Source organism: Megalobrama amblycephala, linkage group LG4 (assembly GCF_018812025.1).
Source record: "Megalobrama amblycephala isolate DHTTF-2021 linkage group LG4, ASM1881202v1, whole genome shotgun sequence".
Classification (NCBI taxonomy): domain Eukaryota; kingdom Metazoa; phylum Chordata; class Actinopteri; order Cypriniformes; family Xenocyprididae; genus Megalobrama; species Megalobrama amblycephala.
In genome coordinates, this window is record NC_063047.1 from 39,536,606 (window position 1) to 39,550,608 (window position 14,003).

Here is a 14,003-nt window from a genome sequence, read left to right on the forward strand (position 1 = left end):
CGGAGAGAGCTTGTTAGAAGTGACCTTTATGGTTGCAAAGGTGAAAGATGTGGACGAGAGAAACATGAGAGGAGGAATGTTTACAAATGCTGGTTGTCTAGAGAGAGAAAGGTGAAAAATTTAGTGGATAGTAAGGAGTAGCTCAAATACAAATACAAATAAGTAGTGGGAAACAATGATGTCATTCAAAAATTTGGTAAGATTAAAAATTCATCTGCATTAATACTTTTATTCATAAAGGATGCATTAAATCGATCAAAAGTGACAGTGAAGATCATCTATAAGTTTACAAAAAAAATTGCAAATAAATGTTGTTCATTGGGCTTTCTATTCATCAAAGAATCCTGAAAAAAACTATCACCATTTCCACAAAAATATTAAGCAGCACAGCTGTTTTCAACATTTATAATAATAAGAAATGTTTCTTGAGCAGCAAATCAGTATTAGAAGGATCATGTGACACTGAAGGCTGGAGTAATGATGCTGAAAATTCAGCTATGTCATCACAGGAATAAATTACATTTTAAAATATATTCAAATAGAAAACAGTTCTTTTAATTTTTTTTAAATAATATTTCACAATATTATTGTTTTTACTGTACTATTGTACACACAATACAGTACATACATATATATGTATTTTTTAATTCCCCTTTATTTTCATTTTCATTTTAGCTCACATTTTAGTTTAATTTACTATTATTTTCTCTGTTTTTCATCTAATATTTTTATTTTATTTTATCTTTATTTCACGTAAAGGCACAATATGTAGGACTATTTTTTTTCTCCGCTAGGGGTCGCTAAACTCTTCAAAACAATAACAAAGCCATAGATTGATGACGCAGTGAAGAGGCATGGAATCATGGAACTTGTTGTCATGCTGATGGATCTAATAATCTTTATGGGGAAATAATGTTTATGGATGAGTGAATGCATGGCTGTTTCTCAATATGAGTTCTTAAGAGATCTTGCGCCCTTGTGTTCTCGCTCAATGTCATCATCGACCGTCGAAGTTCGATTACAGTACTCAAGAATGCAAGAACAGAGGACGCATGAAAATACCCGGATGTGTTCTTGGTATCAAGGATGCATTAAATGCAGACTTGAGAGAATCGAACCGTTAAAAATCCCAGAAGACGCTACGGGCGGTCGATGTACGGAAGCCTGCAAGCTTTAAAGTTCTCGTTCTCCCTTATGAGATTTCCCGCTACAAGCTTGCAAATACGTGGAGGCTCGTGAAAGTAAACATTTGTCAGTTGTTGTTGTTTTTTTTTTTGTTTTTTTTGAATAAAGTGATAACCTGAAGAAAGCCTGCAGTATTTTTATTGGCATATAAAAATAATCTTAACATTGACAAAGCAGGCTACTCATTTTCATAAATACTCGCGGTAAAAAAAAAAAGATATAAAATTATAATAATATGATATATTTTTTACATTTGTTTGTGATGTTATGTTGCATTTATTGTGCATTAGCCGCTACTTATAATATGCTGGTACGGTCAGTTGAGCAACAAGATCGCAGCACATCTCAATTCTCAAAAGGATGCGTTCTGTTTCTTCACGTCCTTCCGAGTTGCTTCTTCCAAGGTTGCCTGGCAAGATCGGACTCCATGAGAACACAAGTCCGTTCTCTGCGTTCTTGGAATTGAAGAACAGCCCATGTTTTTTAAAATGACTGTGGTATGTAGCAGAGCGTGGCTGAGGACATTTTGCAAGTGCTGATCTACTTGCAAGTGCTGAAATATTACTCATACAGTTTATTTGACGAATTAAAATTGTGAGGTTACGCAGCGCTGTTTTACTTGGTCTAGTTACACTATCATACTAAACTGCATTTGAGTGTGTTGAAAGTTGTAATGTTATTCTATGTATTAGTTTGTTGCCCGTATGAGACTTAACAGTAAGCTAGATCAACATTAGAGTATCATACTCATGATATTCTAACATTTCATCGTGCTGAGCTATATAACATTGATTAGTCTTACGTTTTCTCTGGGCCAAGGCTCATTTAAAATGGACTATGGCAAAGTGGAAAACTGTTCTGTGGTCAGACGAATCAAAATTTGAAGTTCTTTTTGGAAAACTGGGATGCCATGTCATCCGGACTAAAGAGGACAAGGACAACCCAAGTTGTTATCAGCACTCAGTTCAGAAGCCTGCATCTCTGATGGTATGGGGTTGCATGAGTGCGTGTGGCATGGGCAGCTTACACATCTGGAAAGGCACCATCAATGCTGAAAGGTATATCCAAGTTCTAGAACAACATATCCAGACGTCGTCTCTTTCAGGGAAGACCTTGCATTTTCCAACATGACAATGCCAGACCACATACTGCATCAATTACAACATCATGGCTGCGTAGAAGAAGGATCTGGGTACTGAAATGGCCAGCCTGCACCCATAGAAAACATTTGCCACATCATAAAGAGGAGGATGCGACAAAGAAGACCTAAGACAGTTGACCAACTAGAAGCCTGTTTTAGACAAGAATGGGACAACATTCCTATTCCTAAACTTGAGCAACTTGTCTCCTCAGTATAAAATATTGAAATTTGAAACTTCCACATCATTGCATTTTGTTTTTATTCACAATTTGTACAGTGTCCCAACCTTTTTGGAATCGGGTTTGTACATTAAATATATATATTTTTTGTGTTTCCATTTGCTCAAATAGCAAAAGAAAAACTCCACAATAGTGCTTTCACAACTTTCAAAAAGAGGAAAAAAATAGAAAGCGATTGATAACGGCAGTCAGAAGTGAGAAAGATGTCATTTTTACCGTCACTCCCATAACCGCTATATTAGAAACACCCTCACAGCTGTGTTAAGTAATTTTTGTAATTTGATGCAAAGGTAATATAATACTAAGTATAGTGTTATAAATGTACAAATGTAAAAGTTTTTTTTTTTTAAATGAAAATATAAAAAACTTTGCAGGATTTTGATGACCGTTAAAACGCGTCATCACAGTCTGTGAAAAGGGTCTATTGAAAATTGTGAATTTCTCTGAATTTACAAATTCTTGGAAACATTTAGGATAGTGTAAGTACACAGCTGAAAGAAATATATAACACTGTACAAGTGGTTAATATAAAAATCTTACATGTTGTGCCTTTAACAAAAATTCTTTTTAATAGTTAACTTTAGGTTTAGTTAAGGTTTAGGTTCAGAAATATCTAAATTGATCCGGTTCTGCTTCTTTGTCTTAATATTTCTGTTAGCGGGAAGAAAAATATCTGGCAAATATATCTTAGGAAAGTAAAAAGGATCATTTATCCAGTATGTTAAAACATATACTGTATAATGGAAGCTTGATAGGAATAAGCAAAGTTGCCCATTATGCTAACTACAGTCTAGCATATTGAACATGAGAGTACTCATACTCTGAGAACAACAGAGCACAAACACTCAAGTGGTTTATGCATTTGCATTTGAAAGGCTACACAAAATATTATGTACTAATAAATTGGTTTGTTTAAATCATGTCACTTATGCTATTTTGAATAACTGTCCCTTTGCAGAGGAGTATTTACATTTTTCGTGTCAGGATCAAGATTATTAGTAAGCTCAAAAACTGGTAGATGAAAATGCTCTAAACACAGATGGTACGAACAAGGATAGATCAAATTAGCTGAAAGCTTTGGTCCCGATGGCCAAATTATTTCAACAATAAACCTAAAGTGAATGGGGGAAAAAACAGCAAAGAACATCGACTGTTTAATAGATGTGGGGCTTTATGAAGCCAGAAGTGAAGAATGCTTTAACTGTGACACAAGAGATTATAGCCACCCACCTGCAGTGCTTGCAGGCACAGAGAGACAGAAGAAAAGCTGGGTTAGCTGTTGATTATTACACTGGGAAACTGTAGAGCTGAGGTACTGTAGCATAGCTTCTGATGAGCTCTAATGGAGAGTGTGCAGTCTTTAATGCCAACACTTTCATGAATCAGACTACACACTGCATACAGTCATTTTATTAATCTGTATTTTGTTCTTGCTTTCCAGTAAATATATCTAAACATTCTCAAAACAAGATAAATTAGCTTGAAGCAAAATTGTGTACGTCTGATGTTTGCCCATAGATAAATAAAGCATAAATCTCACTAAATTCTAAAAATCTTAGTGTTCTTTGAAAACAAGTCTTTAATATTATATGCCGTTTTGCTTGCAAAGTTTAGATGTTTCTACTGGAAAACAAGAAAAAAATACAGATTCATAATATTTTGCAGTGTACACACAGAATTTGCGTTGGATTCATCTGCATTAGTGTGAAAAAAGACCTCTACATGTCAGAGAAATGAGTTTAGATTCACCCAGTAGTTGATTTCAGCCATCTGGGGTTGTCAACCCATTAGACTTTGCTTAGCTTAATTTATTATGCATGGGTCTCACATGTTTGTGGAACGTGATCTTATGTGTGTGGTGGGTTTCAGGACTTTGAAATGAATGGAGAGCTGAAGATGGGTGTGATCTGCTTGCTGGAAGAGGTGTTGAGAGACCCCGACCTTCTTCCCCAGGAGAGGAAAGCCACAGCAAACATACTAAGGCAGGTTACATAAGCACAACCTCTCACACATTAAAACTAAGGCACTTTCTGAAAGTCACTCCGAATGGGAGCGTCTTTGAATATAAATGTAGATCTTCTTCGAGATTCTATTTTCAAGGGATTCTGATTAGAGGAAGTTGGCTTTTTCTCCACAGTGCCCTTTCTCAAGATGACCAGGACGATGCACAATTGAAGATTGAAGACATTCTACAGATGGTGAGAATATGTTATAGTCTTTTTTACATGTTTCTAGACCCAATGAAATTGCTTGAGAAGTGCAGTTTTCTTTCCTGTGTTGACATGTGGGACTTATCAAATCAAAGATACATAGATAGACAGACAGACAGACAATACACTTATTACATTGACTGATAGATGATCCACATGACCACATCACCGTTGAGCAGCCACCTAAGGTTTAGATCTCAGAGGAAAGGCAGAGTTTGGCATGCCTCATGAGGCAGCATCAGGCTTGGGGACTGAATTACATGTTCAAACTGCAAATCTCTGAGCAGCAGGACTCTAATTACAACTTCAAACAGCGAGACGGAGCGCCTGTTGCTGTCCGCCACATGCAAACTACAGAGCAACGCCAGTGCACACAGAAACACACTCTAAAAGACATTTCAGGAATATTTCCTTTCTGAAATGTCCATGTATTGTTGTAAATGATCATGCTGTTACATTTCAAAGCCCTGCTAGTGATATCTGCTGAGTTTCAATTTTAGAGACATGGTTTTGGAGGGTTTTCTCTTGTTTGATAAGCATGTCATTGGCAGTGTAGGAAAAATAGCTATTATTTTATGTGACTGATGTTTATTAATATTGTAAAAGAGGCATCTGCACTCTATGCAGATGTACTTTATTATGCAATTAGTTCTACTTATTCCTCTGCTTATATTATACATTTAATAAACATTTTATGCAGCATTCTGTGTTTTAGAAGGACTTGAGTGAGCTACATTAGTTGATTTTAATGTTTCTTACCCACCTTGTTTATAGGCTGAATGCAGATAAATGTATTCACACAAACACACATGGCTGTATGATATAATGTGTTTTGGCAGCAGCATACTGGGCTCACTAATTACAAACACAGCATGCTTGTGTGTGTGTGTGTGTGTGTGTGTGTGTGTGTGTGTGTGTGTGTGTGTGTGTGTGTGTGTGTGTGTGTGATTGTGTGTGCGTGCAAGGGCACATTTTGATAACATGTTCCCTGAACACACACACACCCTTATCTTGCTTCTGAAATCCTCACCTACTGTGTTAATTGAAAAGTGTGTGTGCCAAAGAAAACACAACCAACAGTCACTCATTGCTAACTGGCAGTTTAATTATAGATCTTCATAAGTTCATATATTTGTACAAATATGTGTAATTACTAGCCTTCAAATCAGCATCAGCATGGTATTTTGCACTTTGCCATTAAAGAGTGTTTCCCAGAATAGAATAATTGGGTCACTGACAAATAAGGTTTTTAAAAGTGTAAAAAAAAAAAAAAAAAAAAAAAGTAATGGAGATATAATTAATTTTAACATTTTATTAAGTGTTAACAATGAGATTATGTGGTTTTTGTAATCAATTAACACTCTTTTAGTCAATTTTTACAAGATGGACAAAATTCGTCACCAAAAAAGTCATTCGATTTAACTAAAATTTTGGTTTTACCGAATGACGATATTTATAAACAATGCCGTTAGCATCTGATATCTAGCTAGCTAGCAAATTAGCTTGATAGCTAGCTAGCAAAAGGACAATCAAACATTTTATATTTAGTACGTTTATTAAGTATATTAAGTTTTTAAAATATTACAACATTTTTCATGGTTGTACTGAATGACCTGATGTTTCGGGACAAGCTTATGAGCTAGTAAAAACATGAATTTTTCAAATAGTTAAAAAAGCGTTAGTTACTTTGCTTCATGATTATGTGATCCTTTGCAGGTGTCTAAATTATGGCACATCCTGTCACATGATAATGACCACATGACTTGATCCAAAATGATCCCTTTAGATTGGTTACTCTGAATGACATCAATGAAATTCATTTTTCCGGACATTCTTTCTCATAACATAGCAATGACTTCTACAGATAATTTTTGTACCATTTTGCACTATGTTGATATATGACATTATAAAATCATGCCAGAATAAAAAATATATACATTTATTACATTTTAAGATATTTTAATCGCAAATGAATTGGCCTTTGGACGGTTAAACCGAATGACCTTTTGACACTTCAAAATCTTTAAAATACCTTTGTATGTTGCAAAATATAATTAAAACCTTTTGAAAGAGATCTAGTTGTACTACCTTACATACTTTAGATGTCATATCTTTGTTTTTTGTTTTTTTATTATTATTAAGGCCTTTGGACAAAAAAATGGTGCATCACCTCATTGACCCGTTTACATTGTTGAAGGGATAGTTCACTCAAAATTGTTTGAAACCTATATGACTTTCCTTCTTCTATGTAACACAGAAGAAGGTGTTTTGAAGAATGTTCATGCTGCTCTTTTCTGTGCAATGAAAGTGAATGATGACCACATCTGTCAAGCATTATTTTCCTTTAATATTGATTTAAATTCCAGTCTGTTCCTCACACATATCTATCATATGGCTTTTTTCCCTTTTGGAACATGACATTCACTTTCATTGTATGGAAAATAGCAGCATCAACATGCATTCTTTTGTGTTCCGTTGAAGAAAGAAAGACTTGAGGGAGAGTAAATCATGACATTTTTTTAAATTTATTATCCCTTTTCAGTTACTGAAAAAAATAGGAAAAACCGATACAGTAATGAATACATGATTTCATATACTTTCTAAATATGCAGTATTTATAATACCTGAAAAAGTCATTAAACAATTACAGTGCTATTTGTCACAGTAAAGAACTTTTTATGTGTCTGTTCATCTCATCCAGGCTGAATGCCCAAAGGCAGAGTGTTTCGAATCTCTGTCAGCAATGGAGCTAGCTGAACAAATCACTCTTCTCGATCACATCGTCTTCAGGAGCATTCCCTACGAGTGAGTAGAGCTTCAACACCATACAGAGAGATGCAGACTTCAAGCCTCTAAAGACACCAGAGAAAAAAAAATGCATGAAAAATTCTATGTCAGCTCTACTGAACTTTTTCATTATGGCCTGAAAAAAGCTCCTGTGTTCATGAGAGAAGAAGCCTCTGAAGACACACTTCTATCAGAATACACTGACTGACTGTGTTCTTGCTGTAGGGAGTTCCTGGGCCAAGGATGGATGAAGACCGACAAGTCAGAGAGAACTCCATACATCATGAAGACAAGTCAGCACTTCAATGATGTGAGTATATATGGAAATATCTATCTGCTTCTTAGCTTAGCTAGTTATAGGAGATACCGGGGCTAGTTGTCATACGTAGAAGTGTACCATATCTCAGTAAGTATAAGGTATAGAGTCAAAAGTATAATACACCTAGATTTCTCTAGTAGTGGTCTTGCATTTTTTATTTTAAACAACTAGTTCAAAAGGTCCCAAATTAGAATATTTGGTAACATGTTACTTAAAGCCTTTATATATAAAAGTATTTGTAATGCATTAATTATGCCTTATAATTCACCTTATAATGCATTGTATATTCTCATGAATAATTGCAACCATAGTTATGATATATTATAAAATATCTATCTATTCATTGTTACACCCAAAGTGCAATGACAAACAACCATTTTTTAGATAACATGGAATCTGCAAATATTATAATGCATTTTAACTTTGTTTACAATTGTTTATGAAAAGATAAGAAATCTTTTCATCCAAAAAAGAAATATTTCATCCATTCATCATGATATTTATGAAATATATATTTATAATCCTATATAAAAGATTGGGTGATTTGACAAAAATGTTTTTCATAAATATCAGTCCAGACATGTTGCGTTTTTATTGAGTTTAAATGTTATACATTTCAGTATTTGTTTGCTGAAACAATGGTGTTTGTTAACATCTACATTTTTGCCAAAATTGATGAATTCTTTAATATCTCACAGTTCTTACCTTTAAAATTTTGCAACGAATATGCTGTGTAACATGGCAAATATATTGGGCCATGTTGTCACAAAATGTGTTCATTGAACTGTATATTGTTTGCAACAATGGTGGAAATAATCTGTTGTTGTTTTTGTTTTTTGTAGCCAACACTTTAAGGCAGGGGTGTCCAAACCTGGAGGGCCACTGACCTGCAGAGTTAACACAATACACCTGACTGGAAGTTTCCTGTGTGCCTAAAAACCTTGATTAGATGGTTCAGGTGTGTTTAATTGGGGTTGGAGCTAAATTCTGCAGGACAGTGGCCTTCCAGGAGCAGGATTGGACACCCCTGCTTTATATACAGAATACAGAAATTGAAATAATCCAAAATAATCCTACTCTATTAAATGCTCACTGGAGTAAAAAAAAGTGTGACAACTAGCCCCGGTCACCCCTCCAGTTATAAAAATGTCTCTCTCTTTCTGTGTATAGATGAGTAATCTCGTGGCCTCTCAGATCATGAGCCACACAGATGTTGGCTCTAGAGCCAGCTCTATTGAAAAATGGGTAGCAGTGGCTGACATTTGCCGTTGTCTCAACAATTATAATGGTGTCTTGGAGATCACATCTGCCCTGAACCGGAGCGCCATCTACAGGCTAAAGAAGACATGGGCTAAAGTGTGCAAACAGGTGTGAGATGCACTGCACTGTAACGTTTTGTGTAGTAGATTATATCAGTGTGCTAAATTATTCACCGCTGTTGTCCTTTTAAACAGACTAAAGCACTAATGGACAAACTTCAAAAGACTGTGTCATCTGAGGGAAGGTTTAAAAACCTGAGGGAAACTCTAAAAAAGTGAGCTGTTGATACATTTTGAGACACTTTGTTTGATAACTTATGACTTGTACAGTATGTGACCTCATTTCTGTCTTTCCGCAGCTGTAATCCACCTTGTGTTCCCTATCTGGGTATGTACTTGACAGACCTCGCATTTATCGAAGAGGGAACCCCAAACTTCACAGAGGAAGGTCTGGTTAACTTCTCAAAGATGAGAATGGTAAGAAATTATATCGTATCCTGGATCATTTCCTCTGGGATTAATTAATATTTGTTGATTTACTGTCTTTGAGATAATGTGGATAGACAGATAAATCATGGCACTCTGTCTGCAGATATCTCATATCATACGAGAGATCCGACAGTTCCAGCAAACTCCCTACAGAATTGAGCACCAACCAAAGGTTAGACAAATCCTTCATGTTCAGATCAAGTCCTGACACCTCCATCTATTCCTGTTGCTTCAGTAACATTACTATATATCAGTTGATTGATCTCAGGCATGCAGACAGCTTATACCATTTCATTAAGTAAAAGTGTAATTAAGAGACATTCAATGACTGCTGTTATAACTATCACACTCATAGCCGTGCGATATGGCTGTATATCAGCACGGCTGAGTGCCGTAGTAGGTAATTACAGCGTGCTGATATACAGCCATATCGCATGGCTATGAGTGCGATATTGCATTTATACAACAGTTCGACGATACCAGTGTGTAAATAAATAAGAAATAACAACGGAGTGTTTTTAAAACTCTCTTTTGTGCAGAACTACTTCTTTTCGCCATGGATTCATGATTAAATATGAGTCACGTATTTAAGGTCTAAACAACTACATTCTAGCCTAAAAAAACTCTTAAAACTACAGTTCGTGGTACAATAAGTGTAGTAATTGTAAAAAATATGGTGGATTTGCTCAGCTGCCATGACAGTTGCTTCAAGCGTAGTGATATATATATATATATATATATATATATAGTTGATTACATATTTTGCAGTTGTATTTAAACCTCAGCTTTTTATTATTACCATATATGATTGTAATTACTTATCTATTTAAATAAATATATATATTACAGTTTAAATGTTTGGGTTAAAGATGCCCTAGAATGTTTTTTCACAAGATGTAATATAAGTCTAAGGTGTCTCCTGAATGTGTCTGTGAAGTTTCAGCTCAAAATACCCCATAGATTTTTTTAAATTCATTTTTTTAACTGCCTATTTTGGGGCATCATTAAATATGTGCCGATTCAGGCTGCGGCCCCTTTAAATCCTTGCGCTCCCCACCCCCGAGCTCGCGACTATAAAACAGTGCATAAACAAAGTTCACACAGCTAATATAACCCTCAAATGGATCTTTGCAAAATGTTCGTCATGCATGCTGCATGCATGCATCGGATCATGTGAGTATAGTATTTATTTGGATGTTTACATTTGATTCTGAATGAGTTTGAAGCTGTGCTCCGTGGCTAAAGCTAACATTACACACTGTTGGAGAGATTTATAAAGAATGAAGATGTGTTTATGAATTATACAGACTGCAAGTGTTTAAAAATGAAAATAGCGACGGCTCTTGTCTCCGTGAATACAGTAATAAACGATGGTAACTTTAACCACATTTAACAGTACATTAGCAACATGCTAACGAAACATTTAGAAAAACAATTTACAAATATCACTAAAAATATCATGTTATCATGGATCATGTCAGTTATTATCGCTCCATCTGCCATTTTTCGCTATTGTTCTTGCTTGATTCAGCTGTGCACAGATCCAGACGTTAATACTGCCTGCCCTTGTGTAATGCCTTGAACATGGGCTGGCATATGCAAATATTGGGGGCGTACATATTAATGATCCCGACTGTTATGTAACAGTCGGTGTTATGTTGAGATTCGCCTATTCTTCGGAGGTCTTTTAAACAAATGAGATTTATATAAGAAGGAGGAAACAATGGAGTTTGAGACTCACTGTATGTCTTTTCCATGTACTGAACTCTTGTTATTCAACTATGCCAAGATAAATTCAGTTTTCAATTCTAGGGCACCTTTTAAGTAAGTTTAAATTATTCAGGAATTAAATTAAACATAGAAAATGCATTCAACTGATTAAAAATTTTTATTGTTACAAAAAAATTATATTTCAAATAAATGCTGTTCTTTTGAACTTTCTATTTATCAAAGAATTCTGAAAAAAAATATTTATCTCAGTTTCCACAAAAATATTAAGCAGCAAACTGTTTTCCACATTGATAATAAGAAATGTTTCTTGAACAGCAAATTAGCATATTAGAATGATTTCTGAAGAATCATGTTACACTGAAGGCTGTTAAGTAATGATGCTGAAAATTTAGCTTTGACATCACAGGAATAAATTACATTTTAAAATATATTAAATCAGCGAACAGTTATTGCTGTTTATTGCTGTTTTTATAGTATTTTTTTAATCAAATAAATGCATTCTTGTGAAAATAAGAGACAATAATAAATCTTATACCAACCCCAAACTTTTGAACCAAAACAGTAAACCTATACTGTATATGTGAATTGCAAGTCTTGCCATGGGTTTGAAAAGTTGCTTTTTGTGCATATGAGCGTATGAAATAATTATGAGCATACTGGACTCCAGATGAATCATCACATCCTGTTCTTTCTAGTGTTTTTTTATGAACTGTTTTAAACGTTTGTGTGCAGTATGTCATTTTTATTCATATGGTTTCTTATTTAATCTAAATCTACTCTAATTTGTAATCTGTAATCTAACCGTTTTCATGTACTGTACTGTTTTCGTGTCCAGGTCACACAGTATCTTCTGGATAAGACCTTGATTATGGATGAGGACACACTGTATGACTTATCTCTCAAGATTGAACCCAGGCTTCCTGCATGAACTACAACCTCAGTACCTGGCAGCTTCCATCTAGATGTGCTTCTCACTCTTTGGATGTTTTGAAGGCATGAAGCATGCCTAGTGTTTTGAGAAATTGGGATGCGAAGGATGGAGGGAACATGTCCGTTTGAAAGTGTGGAAGGGTAGAGGGTTCAGATTTGGAAGAGAGTATTAAACAGTGCTCACCACCACAATGTCACCTGAAGGGTGACTTTTATCATGAAGATGAAGGAAAGAAGGATGAAAACTGGCCACTGTCAGAGGTCAGGGGTCATGAATGAGTTTCAGGGTCTAGCAAATGGATTCAGTCTTAAGTGAGAAGAGAGTTGGTGAAGATATGTAGCATGTACAGAAGTAGAGCTATTAGCCAGTTTGTATGTAGTGTACTGTGGCCCCCGGGCCTGTGGCCCCTGGCACATCCCCTCATTGGTAATGGTAGTGACTTTGTGCATGAACTAGACTGTGGGTTTGCTGTGCGCTTTGCCTCAACTTTACACTCCATGTGCTTTCCCATCTGCCAACAGCTGGCTGCATAGAACCAAAATGCCACATGATAATTTCAAAAGATACATCAGTCTTCTAAGTAATGGGAATGTATAGTAGCTTTCTAAAATCCTTACCAGTTGTAGATTATATTTATATTTCGTAATTCCCCCTGAAGCTATGTGGGCTCTTTGAAAAATCAGTCGTTTAATGTGCCTTCTCACATTCACAGACACTTGTAAATGAAAACTAATGTTTCAGCAATGCTTGAAAGTTATGATATTAGCAAACGATTGGCCTCTGTAGCAAACGATAGAACAGAGATATTCAGACTATTAAAACAAATAAATACTAGTATAAATTTGCATTTTCTTCTCAAATTCTAAAACATCTTACTTGAAGATATACTCCACTTGCAGTAGATTACATCATCCATGCATTAAAAAGTAAATGTTGACTTGTTATTGTGCAATGCAAACCTGATCTGATTTTACAGTAAGTTGAGGCTTTACTGCCCCCTAGTGGAGAAAAAGCTCATTATTGTTAAAGGGTTAGTTCACCCAAAAATGAAAATTGTCATTTATTACTCACCCTCATGTCGTTCCACACCCGTAAGACCTTCATTCATCCTCAGAAGACAAATTAAGATATTTTTGATAAAATCTGAATAAACAGTAAGGCCTGCATCGCCAGCAATAACAACTCTTTTTTTTCAATGACCTGAAATCTATTAAAAACAGTATTTAAAACAGTTCATGTGACTACAGTGGTTCAACTTTAATATTATAAAGCGACGAGAATACTTTTTGTGCACCAAAAATAACAAAATAGGGACTTTATTCCACAATATCTAGTGATGGACGATTTCAAAACACTGCTTCATAAAGCTTCGAAGCTTAACAAATCTTTTGTTTCAAATCAGTGGTTCGGATCGTGTATCAAACTGCCAAAACCACGTGAACTATTGAAGTTTTAAAACACTTACGTAACGTAACGAAGTCTCGTTTACTGAAATCATGTGATTTTGGTGCTCCGAACCAATGATTCGAAACAAAAGATTCGTAAAGCTTCATGAAACAGTGTTTTGAAATCGCCCATCACTAGATATTGTGGAATTAAGTCGCTATTTTGTTATTTTTGGCGCACAAAAAGTATTCTTGTCGCTTTATAATATTAAAGTTGAACCACTGTAGTCACATGAACTGATTTAAATATGTTTTAAGTAGCTTTCT

General features: G+C 35.2%; 1 protein-coding gene across 8 annotated transcripts in view; it reads left to right on the plus strand.

Annotated features, from left to right (window-relative positions):
• Positions 1 to 13,430, plus strand: part of rasgrf2b (Ras protein-specific guanine nucleotide-releasing factor 2b) — a 77,441-nt gene extending 64,011 nt beyond the window's left edge. For all 8 annotated transcript variants that reach the window (XM_048189226.1, XM_048189227.1, XM_048189232.1 and 5 more), the window contains 9 exons: positions 4,435 to 4,547; positions 4,703 to 4,763; positions 7,477 to 7,580; positions 7,788 to 7,872; positions 9,052 to 9,249; positions 9,336 to 9,415; positions 9,500 to 9,617; positions 9,733 to 9,801; positions 12,196 to 13,430. In XM_048189226.1, the coding sequence (XP_048045183.1) occupies positions 4,435 to 4,547; positions 4,703 to 4,763; positions 7,477 to 7,580; positions 7,788 to 7,872; positions 9,052 to 9,249; positions 9,336 to 9,415; positions 9,500 to 9,617; positions 9,733 to 9,801; positions 12,196 to 12,288 (921 nt within the window). In that variant the 3' untranslated portion in view covers positions 12,289 to 13,430. The remainder of the gene's footprint in view (positions 1 to 4,434; positions 4,548 to 4,702; positions 4,764 to 7,476; positions 7,581 to 7,787; positions 7,873 to 9,051; positions 9,250 to 9,335; positions 9,416 to 9,499; positions 9,618 to 9,732; positions 9,802 to 12,195) is intronic.
• The last annotated feature ends 573 nt before the right edge of the window (positions 13,431 to 14,003 follow it).